The 20,231-nt window shown below is 38.7% G+C and overlaps 1 protein-coding gene across 1 annotated transcript in view; it reads right to left on the bottom strand.

Annotated features, from left to right (window-relative positions):
• Positions 1 to 20,231, bottom strand: part of LOC146465837 (STAGA complex 65 subunit gamma-like) — a 35,570-nt gene that overhangs the window by 10,543 nt on the left and 4,796 nt on the right. The window contains exons 5-10 of the mRNA XM_085127962.1: positions 19,743 to 19,864; positions 18,478 to 18,621; positions 17,257 to 17,318; positions 16,699 to 16,756; positions 14,748 to 14,788; positions 13,717 to 13,751 (exon numbers count right to left, since the gene is read on the bottom strand). Coding sequence (XP_084984088.1) covers positions 13,717 to 13,751; positions 14,748 to 14,788; positions 16,699 to 16,756; positions 17,257 to 17,318; positions 18,478 to 18,621; positions 19,743 to 19,864 — 462 coding nt within the window. The remainder of the gene's footprint in view (positions 1 to 13,716; positions 13,752 to 14,747; positions 14,789 to 16,698; positions 16,757 to 17,256; positions 17,319 to 18,477; positions 18,622 to 19,742; positions 19,865 to 20,231) is intronic.

Genomic DNA, 20,231 nt, shown 5'->3' with positions numbered 1-20,231 from the left:
CGTTTTTTAGACATCATATTTCCTACGTCTTATTCGTGATGTACTATTTATGAGTGGTGTATAATTGTCCTGATTATTGCTGTAACCTATGAATGAACATTTGCCCTGATTATTTCTGTAACCTAACAGCTTGCGGACAGGTTGGATCTTTCCTCGTCTTTCTGTCTAACTATTTTAGTTTGGTTTTGCATTGAGACATCGACCGGCCTAGGAATTCATTTGTCACTCTACTAGCAACGTTCGTGATATTTTCTCTTTTGTCCTGTGTAACTGAACGACTCTTCGCCGTCTGAACTTTCTTTATGCAAATCCTCGTATTCAAATAGTCTGTTCAGTAGGTATTTCCGTTTTGTGATTGCTGCCTCTGCCGCCTCTGTATAATCAATTTCATCCTCTTCCATAAAACTACGCAGCGTTTTCATTACCTTGTTATGAACTGGATCAGTTTTAAGATCACAGTACCACTTCAGATAATGTAGATATAAGGTTCGAAGCCTCTTTCTATAAGCAGGAAGAAGCAGATTGGATGCTTGAGCCTCGGCATCTTGTTTTCGAAAACCCTGCACCATGTACTCTTCGACCTGTTCCTCCCAAACTGAATTCAGATCACGAATAGCTTCCCCACGCAACTTATCCCAGGGATCACCACCAGCATCCTCATTGTCACTATCCGTGTTTTCATCTTCTTTGTCATCGTCTGTATCGTTTTCGTCATCATCTTCTTCATCACTTTCATCTTTATCATCAATATCATCAGCATCGTCATCATCATCATCATATTCATATTCTCGTTCTTCATTGTCGTCACTTAGATTCCCTACATGTTCTCCTTCATCTGCGTTTGCTTTAACAAAAGTATCTGAAGAATGATCGTCACTAATAGTATTTTGACTGCTCATCTCCTCTTGGTTTTGCATTAGACGCTTGTGACAACTCTGCTTCTCGTGACGGTCTCTATTAAATGTTCGACTAAACGTTCTCTGACAGAACTGACAAGGATGTGCCATAGCTTAGTTCTGCGATGCTTACTAGACGCTTTCCTGCTTTGAAATGAGCAAGCTAATGAATTTTTGACTCATTTATTGAGTCACTCAAAAAGAGCTACTGGTGACATGCGTGCTCGCTCTAGACGCTTTCCTGCCTTGAAATGAGTAAACCAATAATTTTTTTACTCATCAATAAAATTGAGTCACTCAAAGAGAGTTACTGGCAACATGCGTGCTTGCATCTCTTTGAGTAACTGGTAATAGTCCATCATTGATCCTTGCCATACTCTGAACGCTCAAGTGGTACTCAGCCTACACGGATATTACGCGATTGTGGTATTATGCATGCTCTGAGTGGTCAACTGTTAGTCATGCAACGCATGCTCTGAGCGTATATATGCTCATGTTACTTGTTATAGGGGTAATAGGGCGCAACAGAACAAGTAATCACAAACGATTTCTTGATCGAAAGAAAATTTAATTTTTTGCAACACACCGTAGAAGATATAACGTTGTATCATACAATTAATGTTATTGAATAAACATGATATTTTATTACAAACGCATTCCAAAAGGAGTGATGAGGATGATGATTAGCATCATTGTTGTTATCTAAATTTACATTTAATGTACCTATGTCGGTACATGGTCCATTCGGAAGCTTTTACTATCAATTTTCTAATTGCTTGTAACTGTTTAGTAATTACCCTTATTGCTCAAAAGCGAAGTTGATTGTGAATTTCATTGGCGAGAAAATCAATATCCCTGCAATGGTCCTCTCTTGCCTGAGCGCAGTAATCCCTTGTCGGTTCCACTTCCGATAGTTCTTGGTCGGAATAAACTGATCTTTGCGGATCCCTGAAATAGTGGTAGTATTGTCCATTTACACGATAATAAATAGCGTTTAGAATGCAAGTTTTCAATCCCTCTAAATGCACGACGTCACCGGCACTCTTGAGTTCTAAGGTTGTGAGATAAATGGCAGTTCTGGGATGTTTAGGCAAGTCGCTGACGTAGGTTTCCCATTTGTCGCTGAGTTTGAATCCGAGAGCACCACAAGCATTTTCTGCAATCCTCCTAATACGTGAAAGATCAACTTTGTCCACCACTTGATCGAAGTAACGGAACCACGCTTCCTCGTTGTCTATCATTAAACACGAATGTTGTCGCTGACTTGGATGATTGATAGCACAACCATGACATTGTTCCCATTTTTCTTGCTGAATGAGTTCATCACATACAGCAGCGAAAGCGAGCTGAAAGACATGGCCAACCAATACAGCTCCACGTTTATTTTCCCCATTTTCCAATTCGTCTATTGGGTGAAACGTTACGTGAGGTGGTTGGATCTCATTCTTTGGTTCCATCGTCGCTTCGGTAAAATAAAGTGGCTGAGAGGCTGGCGACAGAACAACATGTACTGTAAAGAATACGCAAACTGGCGACCCTTATATACATTTAAAAGGTTCGACTCGTGTAAGCCGGTTAAACATGTCTTGTGTTGCTGTCTCCAAAAAAAACAAAACACCAGCCTAAACGTAAATGGGATCTGCACAACACCAAAATGATCCGCTCTATTACAACCCATAACTGACAAGTAACTTGAGCATACATAAGACCATCATTGGGTAATTTGACCAGTGGTAAACTTGGGTTTTTATTTGAAAGATGCGGTTTTTAAAAACTGTATAAAATGGCTGTGACCGGCTCGTGACACACATCACTTTTCAAGTGACTTTCAAGATGTGTTACTCAAAATGTGGACTCTGTCATCAAAATCTCGAAGTGATCAAATCCGCCTCTGGTATAGCCTATATTCGCTGTTCAAATTGGAAAGAATGTCCGTTCTGACCAAACCAGAGAACGAATGAATGTCATGACACAACCGGTTTCAACCCGTCCATACGAGTCAAACACAGTTTTAGAAGAAAACATCTGACCAATCAGAACCTTTTATGACCAAGGGAAAATGCAAATGATAGTGACAACTGACTTTATTGAGACAAGAAACATATTTTTATAACATTTTCTTTTAAAAAAAAAAAGGATGTGATAACGGTCTTACATCTTCAAGCCACCGTTTCGTCTAATGTCATAGACTTTTTGAACGTATTGTTCTTTGCATTCAGGTTGATAGAGGTAACCACTTAGCTCCGGTGGATCCACAATCCTGTTGTTGCAATCTATTACCACGATATTTCGAACAGCCTCTTCTGCTTCATCCCAGAGGAGTTTTTTTCCGACATACCCTCTCACGGGTCTTGGAAATGGATCTGGGTTAATGTAACTTCTCAAAGGATAAGCTTCGGTATCACGGCATTTCTGAGGAAACCTGTAGGCACCAGGATGGGGTTCAGTGTTCCCCTCTATCCAGTCTCGGTTTTTCTGGGTTAGGGGTACATCAGCCCATTGGAAAAATTCGCACTGGTTATTGTTGCACCTTAAGTACAAACGACCAGGGTTCTTCTCTGATTTGCTAACACTGAGCGTCATAGAACGGGAACAGCAACAAACCAAATTGTTCCACTTTTGTTTCAGTTCCTCATGGAGTTGACTTTTCACAGCACTCATATAAGGCAACATGTCTAAAGCAAAAGCAAACAGTGGGCAGGTGGCGTGGGGACACTTTATGTACTCCCAACCCTTTTGTGAGACCTTTCTTTCCACAAACACTTCGTGAATAGGACAACACAGCAAGTGATCCGGATCCAATGGATGCATTTCAGGATTTGTCTGAGTGGTTTTCTTCTCGACCTTGTCCTGTCTTTTCAATTCAAAGCAATCCAATTCTTTCAACAAATTGTTCACGGCATTTTCTTTTTCGCTCACAGAAGTACCCTCTTCAATTACTTCTTCGATAACATCTGCTTTTTCCTTTTTGGAATCAAGGAGAAGACTCTGATGTTTTACCATTCTGGGATCCTCAGCTTCATTTGGTCGATATCCGAAATACTCTGCCTCTAACGTCTTTCTGAATTGGTCCTCCTCGGTGCGAAAAATACTTTGTATGGTACCACCAAGTTCTACTTCTTCTTCATTGGTCTTTTGCCTTTTTCTACTTCCTGTGGATACTTTGGAGGGACGAGTGGGTTTTCTCTCGGTTGGGTCCAAGGTGTTGTCAGTGACTTGATTTTTCCTTTTCAACTTTAACTTCAACTTCTTTTCTTTTGGAAACGGCATGCGCATTGAAGAAGCATCTACGTTGATCCATTCACAGCTCATCTTGACGGAAGAATTGTTTCGACCGTCAAACAAACTCCTCTTATACACTTTCCCCTTGGTTGTTTGATTGGTTTCATCCAACCAGAAAACGATGGTCTGATCTATTCTGACCAATGAGATAGTTTTGTGACCAAACAAGGAAGGAACATTCGTCTACATAGACGCCGTCAAACGAGTTGATACCTAGATGACGCCGTCAAACTAGTAATAATAATAATAATAATAATAATAATAATAATAATAATAATAATAATAATAATAATAATAATAATAATAATAATAATTTTAATATCAATCTTCAAGCTAGCCTATCCTATCCTATCCTACTATCCTAATTAAAACATACAACAATCTCTAAATTTGCAACGAGACTCTTTTAACTATGTAAGAAACTGTACGTTTTTCTTTTTGAATTCAATAAATTGTTTTTAATCGCTTGTAATCTTGAGTAGTGTCATAGTTGGGTTCCGCACCAATTTTGGACATCACCCTTTAGCTGACTCGTGTTAAGCACTGCATCTTGCTCTAAACCCAGTGTTACTCTTTAGCGTCAATGAGCAGTATTTTGTTATAATGAGTAACTTTGAATGCTCGGAGCACTTTTAAGAAATGAGCATCATGTGCCGGTCCAAGTGTGTGACTTTTACTCAGAGTAGTATGTGAGTTAGACGGTTTACTCACTTTCTTTAGCAATGGGTGTTGAGTTGCTTCTATCACTTGCAAGTTTACAAAATGAGCATCATGAGGTTACAGTGTGTACCTTTTACTCAGAGTAGTATGTGAGTAAAACGGTGTACTCACTTTATTTGGCAATGAATATTGAGTTGCTTCCATCACTTGCAAGTTTACAAAATGAGCATTATGTGGTTAGAGTGTGTACCTTTTACTCAGAGTAGTATGTGAGTTAAACAATTTACTCACTTTAGTTGGCCATGAGTATTGAGTTGCTTTTATCGCTTGCAACGGGTGATTCATACAAATATGTCGTATCTCAGTGAAGCGCGAATGCTGGAAGTGTAGACTCGATTGTTTGTTCACTTGACCTTTCACTTTGCATGTAAAAACTTTACCATTTTCAGGTAAGAAATGCAGTTTCATTTGAAAAGTTCGAACTAGTAATCGGAAGGTCTTAGGTTCGACTCCTCATAGGAGCACTCGGATCTCCTTTCTTCTGAGCATGCTCGTGTCATTCACTGAATTTTCAAAAGTTGGACGTTGTTTATTGCAAATACGAAGAAAGCGGTTCTTATGTTTACAAAACAAAATATCACGCACTTTGCACAATGTAGTTACACTTGCATTTGAATGAACGAGTTTTTCTGCGTAAAATAACTTATTGTACACTTCTCATTTCGTTACGACACTGAGCAGTAATGTGATGCGCGCTAACGTAAATTTACGCGATGCGTATTGATGGTATAATTTAAAGTACGAGCATTGAAAGACATCCAAAGGATGCTCCAGTTAATTACCGCCTTCTTAAGTAAGGTATGTTTGTCGCACTTCATGCGAGCGTGTTTCGCACGCGATTGGAAGAGATTACTGCATTGACATAAAATTTACACGATGCTTGTTTATGATAGATTAAAATGCGAGAATTGAAACACCTCGATGCCTTAGCTAATTCACGGCTTTCTTAATGAATGTTTGTCGCACCGTTTATTTGAGCGTGTTTCACACGCGATGGAAGAGATTACTGCGCTGAAAAAAGAAAATCTACACCGTGTGTGTTTAGCTGTGTATAATCCAACGCATAACGTGGATAAAGTACGAGAATTGAAATGCCTCCAAAGGACGCTGAACTGTTAATTCACCACTTTATTATGTCACACTATATTTGAAGGTGTTTTATTCACCTACTATGCTTGAGTTTATTACGCTAACGTACAAAGTTACACGATGCGTGTCTAGTTGCAGTTTGACAAGTTTGATTTTGTTTGAATTGCTCTTTGGCATCAACCATAACCCGTTTCGTGAACAATGCACTCTTTCGAATTTTTAAATTTCCTTTTCCGCCCAACTGATGTTTTCATACCTACTCAGACGCAAACCAATGGAGCTTGTTTTTTCTTTTTGTCTTCGCCTGGTTTTATGTCATCGAATAGATTGCGCTTCGTTGAAGTGAAAATTTCTTGTGTTAGAATAACAAAGTGATGAAACGAATAAACAAGAGAGAACTCCAGTTTCATGATTTTATTGACTATTCGTGTCGCCTTCGACTTGCGTTATTACAGTTTTATCGAAATGTGAAATCGTTTACACGGATTTTTATGTTCACGGGTGAATATTGTCAAAGGAAAAAATATTCAGAGCGCATGATTTCGATTTGTGAACCATTCATTCCGAAGGACTTTGTTAAGATGAATTAAATACAGCCCTATATTTTTTTTAAGCCTGTTTCTTAGCGTTTAGTGATAAAGTCAGGCAAAATTTTGCTAGTTTTGCGCGTGCTGAAGAAGTTAATTGTTATGTTCTCAATGATGTTTGCGAGTGGACGCTGTCTTAAGTTTACACTGTAGTTTACTAGTTCTCCCGGCTAGTTCTACGCGTGGGAGTTCGTTATTCGAACGAAGGGAAATCGTTTCTTCTTGTTGCTCAAAGAAATTTGCGCTGTCAATTGCATCGTTTTACTTAAGGTTTTATTAGAGCTTTTACGAACAAAACTAAACTTGTTGTTCATTTCTCAAAGCTTTGTGTGCATACAACGCTGTTCATTTCTCACGCCTATTGTTGCAAGCGAACAACATGACTTTTATTTGAATATAAGTAGTCCGTTGTAACATGCGAACAATTTTGCGTGAATTGAAATGTTACTTTCTCTAAATATAAATACCGTTCTATTCGAGTCACAGTGCATATTTTTGTTTTGACACGTTCCTCTGAGGAAGGCATTTTAGTGTGTTTCTAAGCGTGCAGTGATAAACTTAATTTTGTAAATATAACTTTAACTTCATGCTTATAAAGCAGGTTAACAAAAACCAATTACGTTTTTTTTTGTTCTTGCCTAAACAATTGTTTGGGACTCGCCTATTGTTGCGAAGCGAACAACATGACTCTTATTTGAATATAAGTAGTCCGTTGTAACATGCGAACAATTTTGCGTGAATTGAAATGTTACTTTCTCTAAATATAAATACCGTTCTATTCGAGTCACAGTGCATATTTTTGTTTTGACACGTTCCTCTGAGGAAGGCATTTTAGTGTGTTTCTAAGCGTGCAGTGATAAACTTAATTTTGTAAATATAACTTTAACTTCATGCTTATAAAGCAGGTTAACAAAAACCAATTACGTTTTTTTTTGTTCTTGCCTAAACAATTGTTTGGGACTCGCCTATTGTTGCGAAGCGAACAACATGACTCTTATTTGAATATAAGTAGTCCGTTGTAACATGCAACTAATTTTGTAACGTTATTAAATCATGTATAGTAAACTCACAAATATGTTTTCGCTTTCCTTCTGCTGCCAATATTTCTTTTTCTGAAAATTTTAGTTCAGGGAAACGATAGTAACTTAAAGCTGGTTTAACAAAAACGATTTTTTTTTTTGCTATTTGCGTTCTTTAGAACTGTTTAGGACTCGAGTATTGTTGCCAAGCGCACAGCATAACTTTAAGCTGAATTTAAATGGTCCGTTGTAACATGCGGATAATTTTGTAAAGTACATCGTGTATAGTAAACTCACGGATTGGCTTTCGCTTTCCTTCTGCTGTCAACATTTTCTTTTCCGAAAAATTAGTTTAGAGAAACGAGGGTAACGCGGCAACGAAATCGGTTGAAAGAAAACAAACAACGCAACTTTCAGTTGAAGGTAAATAGTCCGTTGTAAGAAAGCGGACAATTTTGTAAAGTAAATCGTGTAAAGTAAACGCACGAATTAGCTTTCGCTTTCCTTCTGTTGTCAACATTTTCTCTTTCGGAAAATTAGTTTAGAGAAACGAGGGTAACGCGGCAACGAAATCGGTTGAAAGAAAACACTGCAACTTTAAGTTGAATGTAAATAGTCCGTTGTAACAAAGCGGACAACATGACTGTTATTTGAAAGTAAATAGTAAGTAGGTCTTGTAAAGTAAACGCACGATTTCGTTTTCGCTTTCCTTCTGTTGTCAACATTTTCTTATCCGGAAAATTAGTTTAGAGAAACTAGGGTAGCGCGGAAGCGAAATCGGTTAAACGAAAACAAGGTCCTGAAATTGTTTATGTTCACTTTAATTAATTTGTTGAGTAACTAAATTAAAAATAATGTAAGCTGCGGTAATTGATTTATGTTTGCTCTGATTAAGTGCAAAAAAGGGACACAATTTGTGGTAAGGCTACCTCTCTGCTGTATGACTTACAGTTTACGCAGTTTTCCAGTCAGCTGTTTTCAAAACACGGGAAAAGACACAAATTATCATGTTTATTCAATGAAATTATTTGAGTTGAAATAAAATATTGTCTGGTGTCCATTTTTGGGGTGTTACAGCTAACAGACTACAAACCGTTGGCTTAAAACTAGATTGACCGGTTTCCTTTTCAACAATATGACTACCATTTTGAATCCTCAAATCCAACCGGTCTCAAAACCAGTTTGACCCGTTCAATAGTTTCCGTCAGTGATCTCTCATTGGTTCTTAGCACACCCATTGTTCTTTCCCTATATATTTGATGTACTACCCGGATGGTTGGGCGGAATCGTACAGCCAGAACACAGTATACTTTACTCCAATTAATTTACAATAATAAACTTCAAATCATACATTCCCTTGCATCTCATTAAACCCCTACTATACCCAGACCGTTGGCATCTCATTACACCACTCCTATACCTAGATCGCTTGCATCTCATTACACCCTTCTCTCCTATACCTACATGGGGTCTTGAATCTATTTGAATACATGAATAAAATTGGTCTAGTCATCCGAGAGATACTACTCATATGGCTTAGTTTCCATTCAAGGAGGTAAAAATAACAAAGAAAGACAAACATAGGACTGCTACAGGGTGGCCGCGGCCGCTTAATAGAGGTGGCAGCCTAATACAGGTAACAAATACAGCGTTTGAATGAGCAAACAATCGGGACTTTGAAAACTGGCCGCTTAATACAGGGCCGTTATATACAGGTTCTTAAGAACATCTTAAGAACGTTTTCAGCCTCAAATCGCAAAAAAAAATATAAGAACGTTCAGCCTCAGCTCCAAAATTAGACGTTCTTATAAAAAAAGCCAGAGTGTATAAGAGATATATGCATTCTGGTGAGGAGAGTTTGTACGTTGATATCGGGCTTCAAGGCTTAACTTCTATGAACGATTTACATGAGGGCAGGTCAACTATTTTTCATGATAACGCGGACTAAACAATCTCAACTTTTATCTTGTCGGTGTAGATCATGTCGTTCATGTCGGTCACTGTTAAAGGTATAGCTATTCCAACGCTATAGTTCATGATAAGCAGATAAGAAAGTTTTTCATGTACTCTGGCTTGATCTCCCGCCATACACAGAGGCAGTCGAGAAATCCGAATTGTCATCACTCCGACACACATCAAAAATACCAGTACAAGTAACACAGTTTCGAACAGAACTGTTTTTGTAGATTCGGGTGTTTTGTGGTAGCGCCGCGTTCTCCAGGCTATAAAAAGAACAGCGATTGTGGCGGCCAAGATGAACGCAGTGACGATCACTTCCGATGCAAACTCCTGGGAAAAGCAACTGAACCACCAAATAATTCCTGAGCCGAGAAAACCCAAGGCAGGGGCTGCCAGTGGCAAGTATTTGGCGAGTAACTCTTGATATTGATAACTTCTGGTGTAACTAGAATAGAACGCTACCATCGCCAGCAAGTTCCCACCCGAGAAAAATATCGCGAAAGTTGAGACAACGTTGTAAAACGCAAAGCAAGATCCATTGTGTCGAATCGTCACAACATCAAGCTCACTCCAAGCTTCTACGGAGTTCACTACGAGCAAAGTTACTTGGGCGACAAACTGCGATACGACGAATGAGTCGCGTGCTTGAAGAAACTGAGAGAGTCTTGGTTTGCCTCTGAAGGAACTCAACAACATTCGCAAGTTGAGGCACAGCCCCACTAGACTACAAAGAGCCGTTGCCAATAACATACACATCATACTAACTTAGAACTTCGTCTCCCTCGGAAATGCACTGGCGAGCTTTGCGTTAATACTTTGGAAGAGTACTTGAAGGAAATTCGTGTCAGACTAAGCATCGCATTGTCCGCGACAATACAAAACATTGTATGTCTATCGCGCCCTAAACAATTAAAGATGCAACCAATAAGAAAAGCTCTTACTTGAATTTATTTTTGTTTCGGAAGATGCTTTGTTTTGCAGTGTTAAGAAGTTCCGCAATGTCAATGAGAAGCATTTTACTTCTGGTGAAATACAGTGTATGCCACATAATCCGGGAATTGTACAAAGTTGCAAGGGGACGGTTTATAGTCTTTTGCATTCATTGCTGGTTAACTATTGATCCTGTACCGATTGGAATATGTTTTCTCCTAGTACGGATCCGCCACAAAGCAAGTTTTAAATGAGTGTTTCCAGGATACGTGCCTTTCGTCTTAAGTATGTCAACATTGTTTCCCTAGATATACAATAAAATGTTTACACAGTTTTAATGAATTTTGAAAATTTATGCATGTCTAAGACGCTTTGGGAAGAAATAAATCGTATTCCATGTTTCGTTTTGTTTTTATCAGACGACAAAATCGCCCAAAATAGGCCGTTTTCCGCCATATTGAATACAAAAAGGAGCAATTGAGAGACTGGGAACTAACAAGCTTGTGACGTCGACCCGGTATCTCAGCCACAGAGCATTTGCTCATTTGTCACTACATTCTCTGTCCTGAATTGAAATGTGCCAGGAAGGTATGTGGTAGGTGAATATGCTGCCTTCTCAGATATGTAGAAGGGTATAGTTCTGCACGCTATACTGTTCGATAATGATGAAGCAAGGAGTGCAGAAAGAAATAGATCGATTTCATGAAACAAAAGCGGGCTAACCCGGAAAATCGTTAATGTGCTCCAAGCACTTCACGAACGACAACTTCATGCGTCGATCCTGATTTATTGATGAAGTGAGTAACAAGCCAATCCTCTCAAGGCTGAAACGAGATGATATCGGTATAAATGTGACACCAACTGCCCATGCTAAAGAGGTGACCACAAGTCCAGGTGTACTGATTTAAACCATTGCCAAACATCGCCGCAAACGAGCGGTAAGAAATGTTTCTATTTTTTTTTATTTAAGCTTATAGGTGCAGCCAAAACAAACCTAATGAAATAGTAAACTTATTTTAATTTATAATTGGTCTAGACTCACAAGAATGCGAAGAGGCGATTGGAGTCTTTTACTTCTGAGACTGCTGTCTGTTGGCGAGCGGATGAAGGGCCACAGTGACATGATAAAGCTAGTTCTTTTGCTTTCTCAATTCCACGTGTATAAAATTGGGAGTCGCCTTTCCAAGAACAACAGATCATTCTTTTTAAAAAAAACGTCAGTCTTGAATTTGTCTGTGAAGAACGAGGTAAAGAGTCAATCGAACATCTCGGTCGATTGACATGTTCGAAATACTGCTCAAAAGGTCGGCTTTTCTTACCTGGAAATCGAGAAATTTTGAAAAATAACACACGCAACGGCTTTCCAAACGTTGTGCGGTTTTACTTCTCTTACTACCAGACCAATTTCAGCTAATAAACAATTTAAAAATGATAAAAATATCAACTGAACAAGCTTATATTTACGCCACGAAATATGTTTCCTCAGCGGTCCGCATGTTACCTAGAAGTAAACTTTTTAATGTGGTGGTTTCGTTTACAAAAGGCAAGCCTCTAGTTCATAGGAAAAGTCTTGCTTACTTACACTTCCCTCGGCCCCAGTAAAATATTCTTTAAAACCGAAAGATTTCAAATATTTAGAAATAAGCTGAAATAGCAAGCTCCCTCAACACAAACTTCAGAGCGGAGCGAAGCGAGGCGATGCAAAAACGAAGCCCTAACTAAACAAACTTAATCCCTCAATTTCACGCATTGCATAGCTCTCTAGAAATCTACAGTGCTAGAGAAAGGATCAAAAAACAAATAGCAACTATCAGAGACACAAAATCTTGCCACAAAAACAAATGGCCGGGCCCCGCAATACAAAAACTGTAAGATAAACTGATATAATTACACAGTTCAAATCCTAACAAAGATAACAACAATAGCGGTAGCTTTCGGAGAATAAAGATTATCACACGGTTCAATCCTAACTAGAACTGAAACGAGCCAAACTAGATCTAAATACTAGTAAAATGAAATGGCATAAGAACGACAGCAGCCAAACAGAAACAACAAGAGGTGAAATAAGCAGGCGCTAAACACAGAACTGTAAACCCAAAATGTCCTTTGAGATTAAAATACAAAACATGCCACAGTTAAGCACACGCTTTTGTTCTATGATTATCATATAAATCCTTCAAATCGTCATGCCAACCCGCTGTAAACATACAAGAGGCTAAATTGATCAAAAGACTGAAATAGAAGCGCTAAACATGCGAGTAGGAGTTGTGTACGCCTTTCACTCCTGTTTTACGTGCTTGATCGGCGCGTCAATGACGTAGCCGGGGTTGTAGTTAAATTCTGAATCATCTGAGTTGTAGTTTTGCTCGGATTCGGCGTCAGTGTTCAGCTTTTGAGCTAAAAATTCTGCCAGAAACTCCAAACAGCTCGCGTAGAATTCACTCCGACTTACTACTGTTTTGTTGTGTGCTTGTTATCGAGATAATGCGTTGACGTCACAACTCACTAGTGCCAGTCCTCTAATCGTGCGGTTTTAACTTCGGAAATTGTGATTTCGATAGCGTTTTAAAAATCGAGAATAAGTTCAAATCTCATTAACTTGCTTGTTTTGGCTTACTTTCTACGTCTACTTTTGAGAATGAAAGGAATTGGGTAGGGGTGATAGGCACTTTTAGCTTTTATGTATGCATGTAAAATTCACCCCCCCCCCCCCCCCAACCTTCAAGTTTTGAAGATTGGTTTGTTCAAATTCCTACCTACAGGGAGTGAAAACTCCTAAAAATCCTGCATTAATTCCGCTAGACCAAAAGACAAACCCATTACAAATGCCCCGCTACCCAAGCACGGTGCGTGGTCAAGTACCTGGGATGGAGGGGGGGGAGGGGTTAAAGTTCGAATTGATCGGCACATAAGACCACTTAGCTCGGTAAGCGTTTTCTATTTGTCAATCACTCTAACTATTTCGACGAAAATTTACTTTTTCAATACAATCGTCCTTGATATTGATGACATTCTCCGAACCGATTGTAATAAAATAAGCGCAGATCACGTTCCCTCTTAAGCGTAACCCTTGGGTTTGAGGGAAAAATTAAGAACAGATTCAGAACTAAGATGTTATATACTACAGTAAAGCTGAAATCTTCAAGTCAACGAAGTCAGTTAAGTTTTAAGTTGTAGGAAGAAATGTGGCTGATACTAATTATTCATAGGTTTCACAAGACACGAGATGCTTACCTGTGTTAGTTCCATTTGAAACAATTCCATAGGGACTGCAATAAAAATAACCAATATACCATGGAATGGAATGACAAACGCAATACAACCACAAGACTCAATACGAGTTCCCATTTGCAAAACTACAATAGAGATTAAGATTGAGGTTTTTTCTCGTTTCCCGTAAACGGCCCAAACGCCTGAAAGTGACGGGACTCGGTCCAAAAAGAAAAAAAGAAAGAAAAGAAACAGAAAAGAGTGGCGAGAAATTCACACAAGTTGGAGACTTCTGGCAAGAAACTGCGCATCTCTTGCAAGTACAAGGATAGTTACACGTGCGATTTTCACGAACGCTGGCGGCGCGAATATGTGTTCATATACTACTGTAGTGAGCAGTGAAGCTACGCTATTGGTCGGATGTGGAAAAGAAGAATAAATTGGTCGAAAGAAAAGCGTTCGTTGATTCCGTGGGAATTAAGAGTGCAGACTTGGAAGATGAATTTTTGTTTTAAAGTTTTGCGGGTTTCTGTGTTAAAGTGATGAAGAGAAATGCCACAGATTGCCATGTGTTTGTAAGAGCCGGGTTATATCTGGTTGGGCAGATTAAAGTGTCGGGCAACTGGTTTATATGCATCCTTCTCAAACTCATTAACAACAATTTATCTTGAAAGAGAAAACAAAGAAAATCGCTACTGTGACCGTGGTTTGGATATATGTTCCTAATTATCATAAAATTTTGCTAACTTTAGGCTTGAATTTCTCCAAGAATTATTGATCATTTGTGAACCAATATCAAACACTTGAAAGTGTGTTTCATCAGATATCCAAACACCTCGAAGCCGTTTAAAAAAAACTCGGCTGCACCTCGTTTTTTCAACCTACTTCTCAGTGTTTGGATATCTGATGAAACACGCCTTCTCGTATTTGATTTATTACTTGTTATTTCTTTCAACTTCAAGAGGAAGTTAGTTTAGATCTCAATTAGAACTCTTCAAGGCATGTACAGCTAAAGCTACATATGCAGACTATCATCGTGGTTCTCCTTGCCATACCTTAAATGGGCAAACTCTGAACCTTGATCTGATGTGTCCGTCTGCAAAATGAATTGCGAAAATGTTTAAACAGTGATCAGCATCAAATTTCTCCTTTTAATATCACTGCTTATTCAACCCTTGAGGTCATGAGAATTAAGGATATGATAACCCAAGGTGAATTTTCTTGATATTTTAAAAACTTCTCCCCAGTACTTTTATAAGAAAAGTATGGGAGTAAGACAGGAGAATTTGGTTTTTGATATTAGAGGATAAAGGGTTAACTAAATCCAGGGTTAAGAAAAGATCATATCAATAAAATTTCTTTGAAATTAACTTGTTTGGACCTTGTGAAACCTCAAGCAATACACTCTTTTTTTTTAAGAACTTCTAATTCTGAACGTTCCTATTTTTTTTGGTAATTTGAGCCTGAAAAGTTCTTAAGATGTTCTTAAAGGGACAGTACCACGCTATTCTTAGTGACACATTGAAAATGGGAAAGACGCTATTCGGTTGATAGCAGCCAAGATATAATGACAAAATTCCATTAAAAGACTATCAGAATGCAAAGAAAGTATCCACAGATATTTTCGCGGCAGATGACCAAGATAGAGAGGGGTTCAAATTTGAAAACGTCTGGCAGACGTTTTCAAATTTCGCTGTTGTAACGCACTAAAAATCGCGGGTTGTACTATATTTTGGTTCAACCTTTCGTCTTAGAATCACTATGAATATTTCTTTAAATTAGCGATTGAGAAATTAAGTAACACAGTGTTCAAAGTTTAAAGTTAGTGAATTTTGGCCAAAAATCATGATATCTCCCACCGATCTCCCATGATACTGTCCCTTTAAGTTACCTGTTACAGTATTTCAATAAATCTATGCGGACGTGACCAAGACACCTATTAAAGAGCAATATGAGCCACAATGTGGCGTCAAGTTGTTTACTTTAAAAATATTTGGCCAAAAATAAAATGTTCTTAACTGACTCTCAGCCTGGGTAATGTTCTTAAATTTTAGTTAATCTCACCCTCAACGTTCTTATAAAAACAAAAGTGTACGCCACAATGAATTCATTCAAAAGCATGCTTTATGACTGCAGCTAAAAAAATGAAACGTAAACGTAGTTTTGTTTACCCTCGGAGCACCAAAGAGCTCTCCACTGAGAAACTCTGAATTCAAAGGTGTCCGTGCATTCAGGGTCAAATTGGAATTTGAAAGTGTTGGTTTTTGTTTGGGGGGGGGGGGGAAGGGGGGGGGGTAAACGAAAAAAAAAAAACCCTCGGAGAAGGGACAAGAATCAGCAGCAAACTCAGCTCACATATGGCGTCAATGCCGGGAGTTGAACCCGGGCCAAGTTAGTGGGAGGCCAGTGCTCTCACCACTATGCCATCCCTGCACCCTGCCCTTCCAGCTAGTGCCTTTTTACTGGTTGTGGTCACACTCTTCTAGAAGGTTTTTGTACTGTTATTTAATAATTATTCCACGAGCGCGCGTTGGATATGAGATGATAGATAGCTAACAAGGCGCGTAGCACCGAGTTGGCTATAATCATCTCATATCCAACAAGCGCGAGTGGAATAATTATATTTTATTAAAAAAAATCAAGAAATATTGCTAGATTTTGCTTATTTCGCTTTGCAAGAACAATTAGAAGACAATTTAATGGTCCCTGTTTCTCAGGCATGGTATAATGGCTCATATACCATGGCCGCTAAGCCAGTCAAATCGCTCAAATTGCATTATACAATGATCCAGTTTTTAATAAAGGTTAATATGCCATTTTCTTGTTGCTTTGAACCTCATTCCGAAAGAGAGGCTAAATGCAAAGGTTTTCATGTGAAAATTAGTTCATAATGAAAACTGTGCACACAGCCTCGATTTCATAATGAGGTTCAAGGCAACTCGGGGATGGCCTACTACTTTACATATTTCATCGAAAACCAATCTACAGAACATAACACTGACTCACCCCAACAGACATTTTATACAAGCCTCCATTTCCTTTTATGTCCAGCTCTTCTTTGATTCTAACAGAAGGCAAACAAGAACTTTTCAGAAGGTTTCTGAATGGGGGTGTGGATGAAGTGGTTCCAGGATGGAAAGAGATACCAGTTTAAGAATACACTCAAAGGTTTAAGTGGAAAGTTCTTATTACATGCATGCTAAAAATGATAGAAGAAAGATACTTGCAGTTAGTATGCAACTTAAACAGTTACAAAAAGAAAGCCTTAAAATAATCCAGGATTGAACAGGATTAGAATCAATGACCTTTGCGATGCTGGTGCAGTGCTCTACCAACTGAGCTATCATTACCCAACTGGGAGCTGGTCATATTGTGAGTTTGGAATATACTTGTGAAGGGGTACACTGTCTAGTACCACTTCACTATGTTTTTTATGTAATGTGTCAGAATAGTATGGAGATATCATGAACTCGACTCGACCATTCATACAGTGCACATTTATTTGCACAGTTCATAAATGATATAAAATAATAATTATTTATTTTCTTCAAGTTGTTTACTTACATGCTTCCTTGGGTGTTTCCTGCTTCTTCAGAACCTGCTGATGAGGCTCTCGCTTTTGGATCCTGCAGGGAAAACAACACTCAATGAAAATTAAAACATAACTAGTGCCTTTTTTCTCTGTTTAAAGTTTTGTAGTTTCTTTAACATGAGTTAGTAATGACTACAGGAGTAAAAATATGCATGGGATAATCAAAGGGTTGCATATGAACTGTCTGAAGTATATTTATCTAGTTCTTGGACAGTACTTGGTCACTTGAGTGGTAGCTTGTGCACGTGGAGACATCTTCTATTTCCATAGGAGATGCCTCTGAGTGTAGGCTTTAACAAATTGATGGCAGTTTTTATGGCCTACATATACTCTAGAAGACCCTACAATGACAACATAGCATGTTTTCAAATGGAACCACAAGCTGCAGGCGAGTGGTTCCCAAGTTTTGGACATTTTATGGTGCCATTTTATGGTCTATACACCCTACGTTAGAAAATTGCCGTCGATTTGTTTTTTACAATAACATGGAGAAAGTGTGAGCTTTACACCTAATGTCATTTTTACGGTCTGTAATTATTAGACAATAGCTACAAGCCAATCAGCACGCAGGAATTTTGACAGTTGTAAGAAAAAATTGAATGAAAGTAGTCAAAAATGTCAAAAGTTGCCAATAACTTACTGTCCATTTAAATAATTTGCGGCAACTGCATAGTACACAGGACTGTAACATATTCTCACTGTGCGCAACACTGGCATGTTTGTAATACCTTGGGGTTTTAGAGTCAATGCCACCCGTGTCTCGTGGGACTTCATCTGCCTATTTAAGTATTCTATTCCTGCTCTTTGGTCCTTCTCGCCAAGTTACGCCGTTCTGGGATTTCAGAATGTTTTTTGCCTACCCACCTCCCCTTCAGCGACGCGTCCTACCTTTCCTCTCTCAGTCTTACGACCCTCTTTCTTTGCAAAATCCTGCCTCCCATATCTTAATTCAGCAAAGGCAGTAAAAATGGTTTACTATACGAAATTATGGCTGGCTCGCAGAGATGCAATATGGAGCAAGGTGTCTGTTAGGACAAAACTGCAACAGCAGCAAACTGAACAAGAACCAGTGACCTTCTTCTCTTATGTGCGGTGTAGTTAAATATAACAACTTAAAGCTCTTGTCTAGCTTGCCTCCACATAGTCAAGAGAGCAATCTTGGTTATATCAAATTATAGTAACTGGATACTCACAATGAAAGACTTGTATTCTATGATCATATCCATATCCTCTTGATCCAGCCTGACTGCATAGTCTTGAACACCTTGGACCCAGTACTTATGAATCGCTGCACAGCCACCAAGCCCAATCTCATGCAGAGCATACTCCATTGCATCCTACATAAAGCACACAAAGACACAAACATGATCATGGCAGTTTAATAATGTTTATAATATCACTCTTAAAAAGAAAAATATAACATACTGCATACTAGATGACTTCAATCCATGCTTTGTTGTTGCATTAAGGTGGTGTTTGGCTTGCCAAGGCAACATTTCATGCCCTTTGTCCCACTATGACAAAATACACTACTCTAACAATGTATTTGTAGCCATTTGCAAGACAACTTGACAGGTGCAAAACATTACCTTAGGGCGCGTTTTTTTATTTACAATTCTGGAATGTGAATGGACAGAATGTAAAATGCGCGCGTTTTTCTATTCCGCATTCTTATTCCGGAATGGACAGAATGCCATTCCATCCATTCTGCTCCCAGGGGCAGAATGAACAGAATGTTGCGAATGAAATCCAAGATGGCAGACGGCGAGATGAGCGCTGCGGATTCAAATACGTCTCTACAAGGGAAAAAATCAGGTTACACTTTTGGACAAAATGTTCAAAAAGTGTACCAAAAGTACAAGGAAAATTGCTGCGATAACGACTGCAATGGCAGCCTCTTCATCGGCCGCCATATTTGTTACGCAATGTTTACTCGGCCAGGACCGACGGGGTTTTTTTTATGCAGACAATCCGAATTATTCCTAGCATTCCGTACCAACCATTCTTATTCCAGAATTGTGGATAAAAAGACGCGCCCTTAGTCAATTCCAGCTATGCCCACTACCCCACACATGGCCAATAGTTTTTTTTAACATAATTAAATACAAATTTTAACAATGAACTTTGTTTTACAAGTATTTTGGAACTTACAGGCTACTGACTAATAAACCCATAGCCCTCAGATAAAATTTCAGATTCAAACTGGAATTTGGAAATGTTCCTTTTTAGGAGAGTGGAAAACCAGAGTACACAAAGAAAAAACCTCTTGGAGCAAGGATAAGAACCAACAACCAAAACAACCCACATATGATAGATAACAAGCCTAGGAATCAAACCCAGGCCAGATGGGTGAGAGGCAAGTGTTTTTACCACTGTGCTGGTTCTCCCTGCTACTAGATGATACTGTCAATTAGTCAAGAGATTGAGGTTGCCAAAATTGACTGCATAACACACTTACAGGAAAACCAGTCCTTCCATTTAATGCTTGATTATCCACTCCCATTCTCAAAAGATGACAGAACTTGGTGTTGAAGTCATCAAGGATGTCTGTAAGTATCTCCAGGGCTGACTCACTTGCCACTGGAGAAAAAAAAAGGAGAAAAATGTTCGAGCCTAAAATTTCCAGACTTTCTTTTCATAACTACATGAACCTATTAAGTTGCGTATTAAACAACTGAGATAGTCTTTCATTTATTTTATTTCACATGTGAAGGCCCCTTTAAGCAGTTACAACATTTGACCAACATTCATTCAACAAAAGTCGAACAGATGTTGGGAAAATGTCGGACAAATGTTTAACGGAGCGTTAAAACAGCTTCAATGCCATTCAACATGAAATGTTAAATCAATGTTGAATGAAAATTTAATTAAAAGCAATTTAAATGTGGCTAAATGTAATTTAAGCTAAGTTAACCTCAAAGCAATGCTGGTCAGCTGTTTCCCCAAC

This window comes from Pavona decussata, unplaced genomic scaffold (genome assembly GCF_977016875.1).
Source record: "Pavona decussata unplaced genomic scaffold, jaPavDecu1.1 SCAFFOLD_155, whole genome shotgun sequence".
NCBI lineage: Eukaryota > Metazoa > Cnidaria > Anthozoa > Scleractinia > Agariciidae > Pavona > Pavona decussata.
Note: the sequence above shows the minus strand (reverse complement) of the source record. Positions and strands in the feature narration are given on the sequence as shown.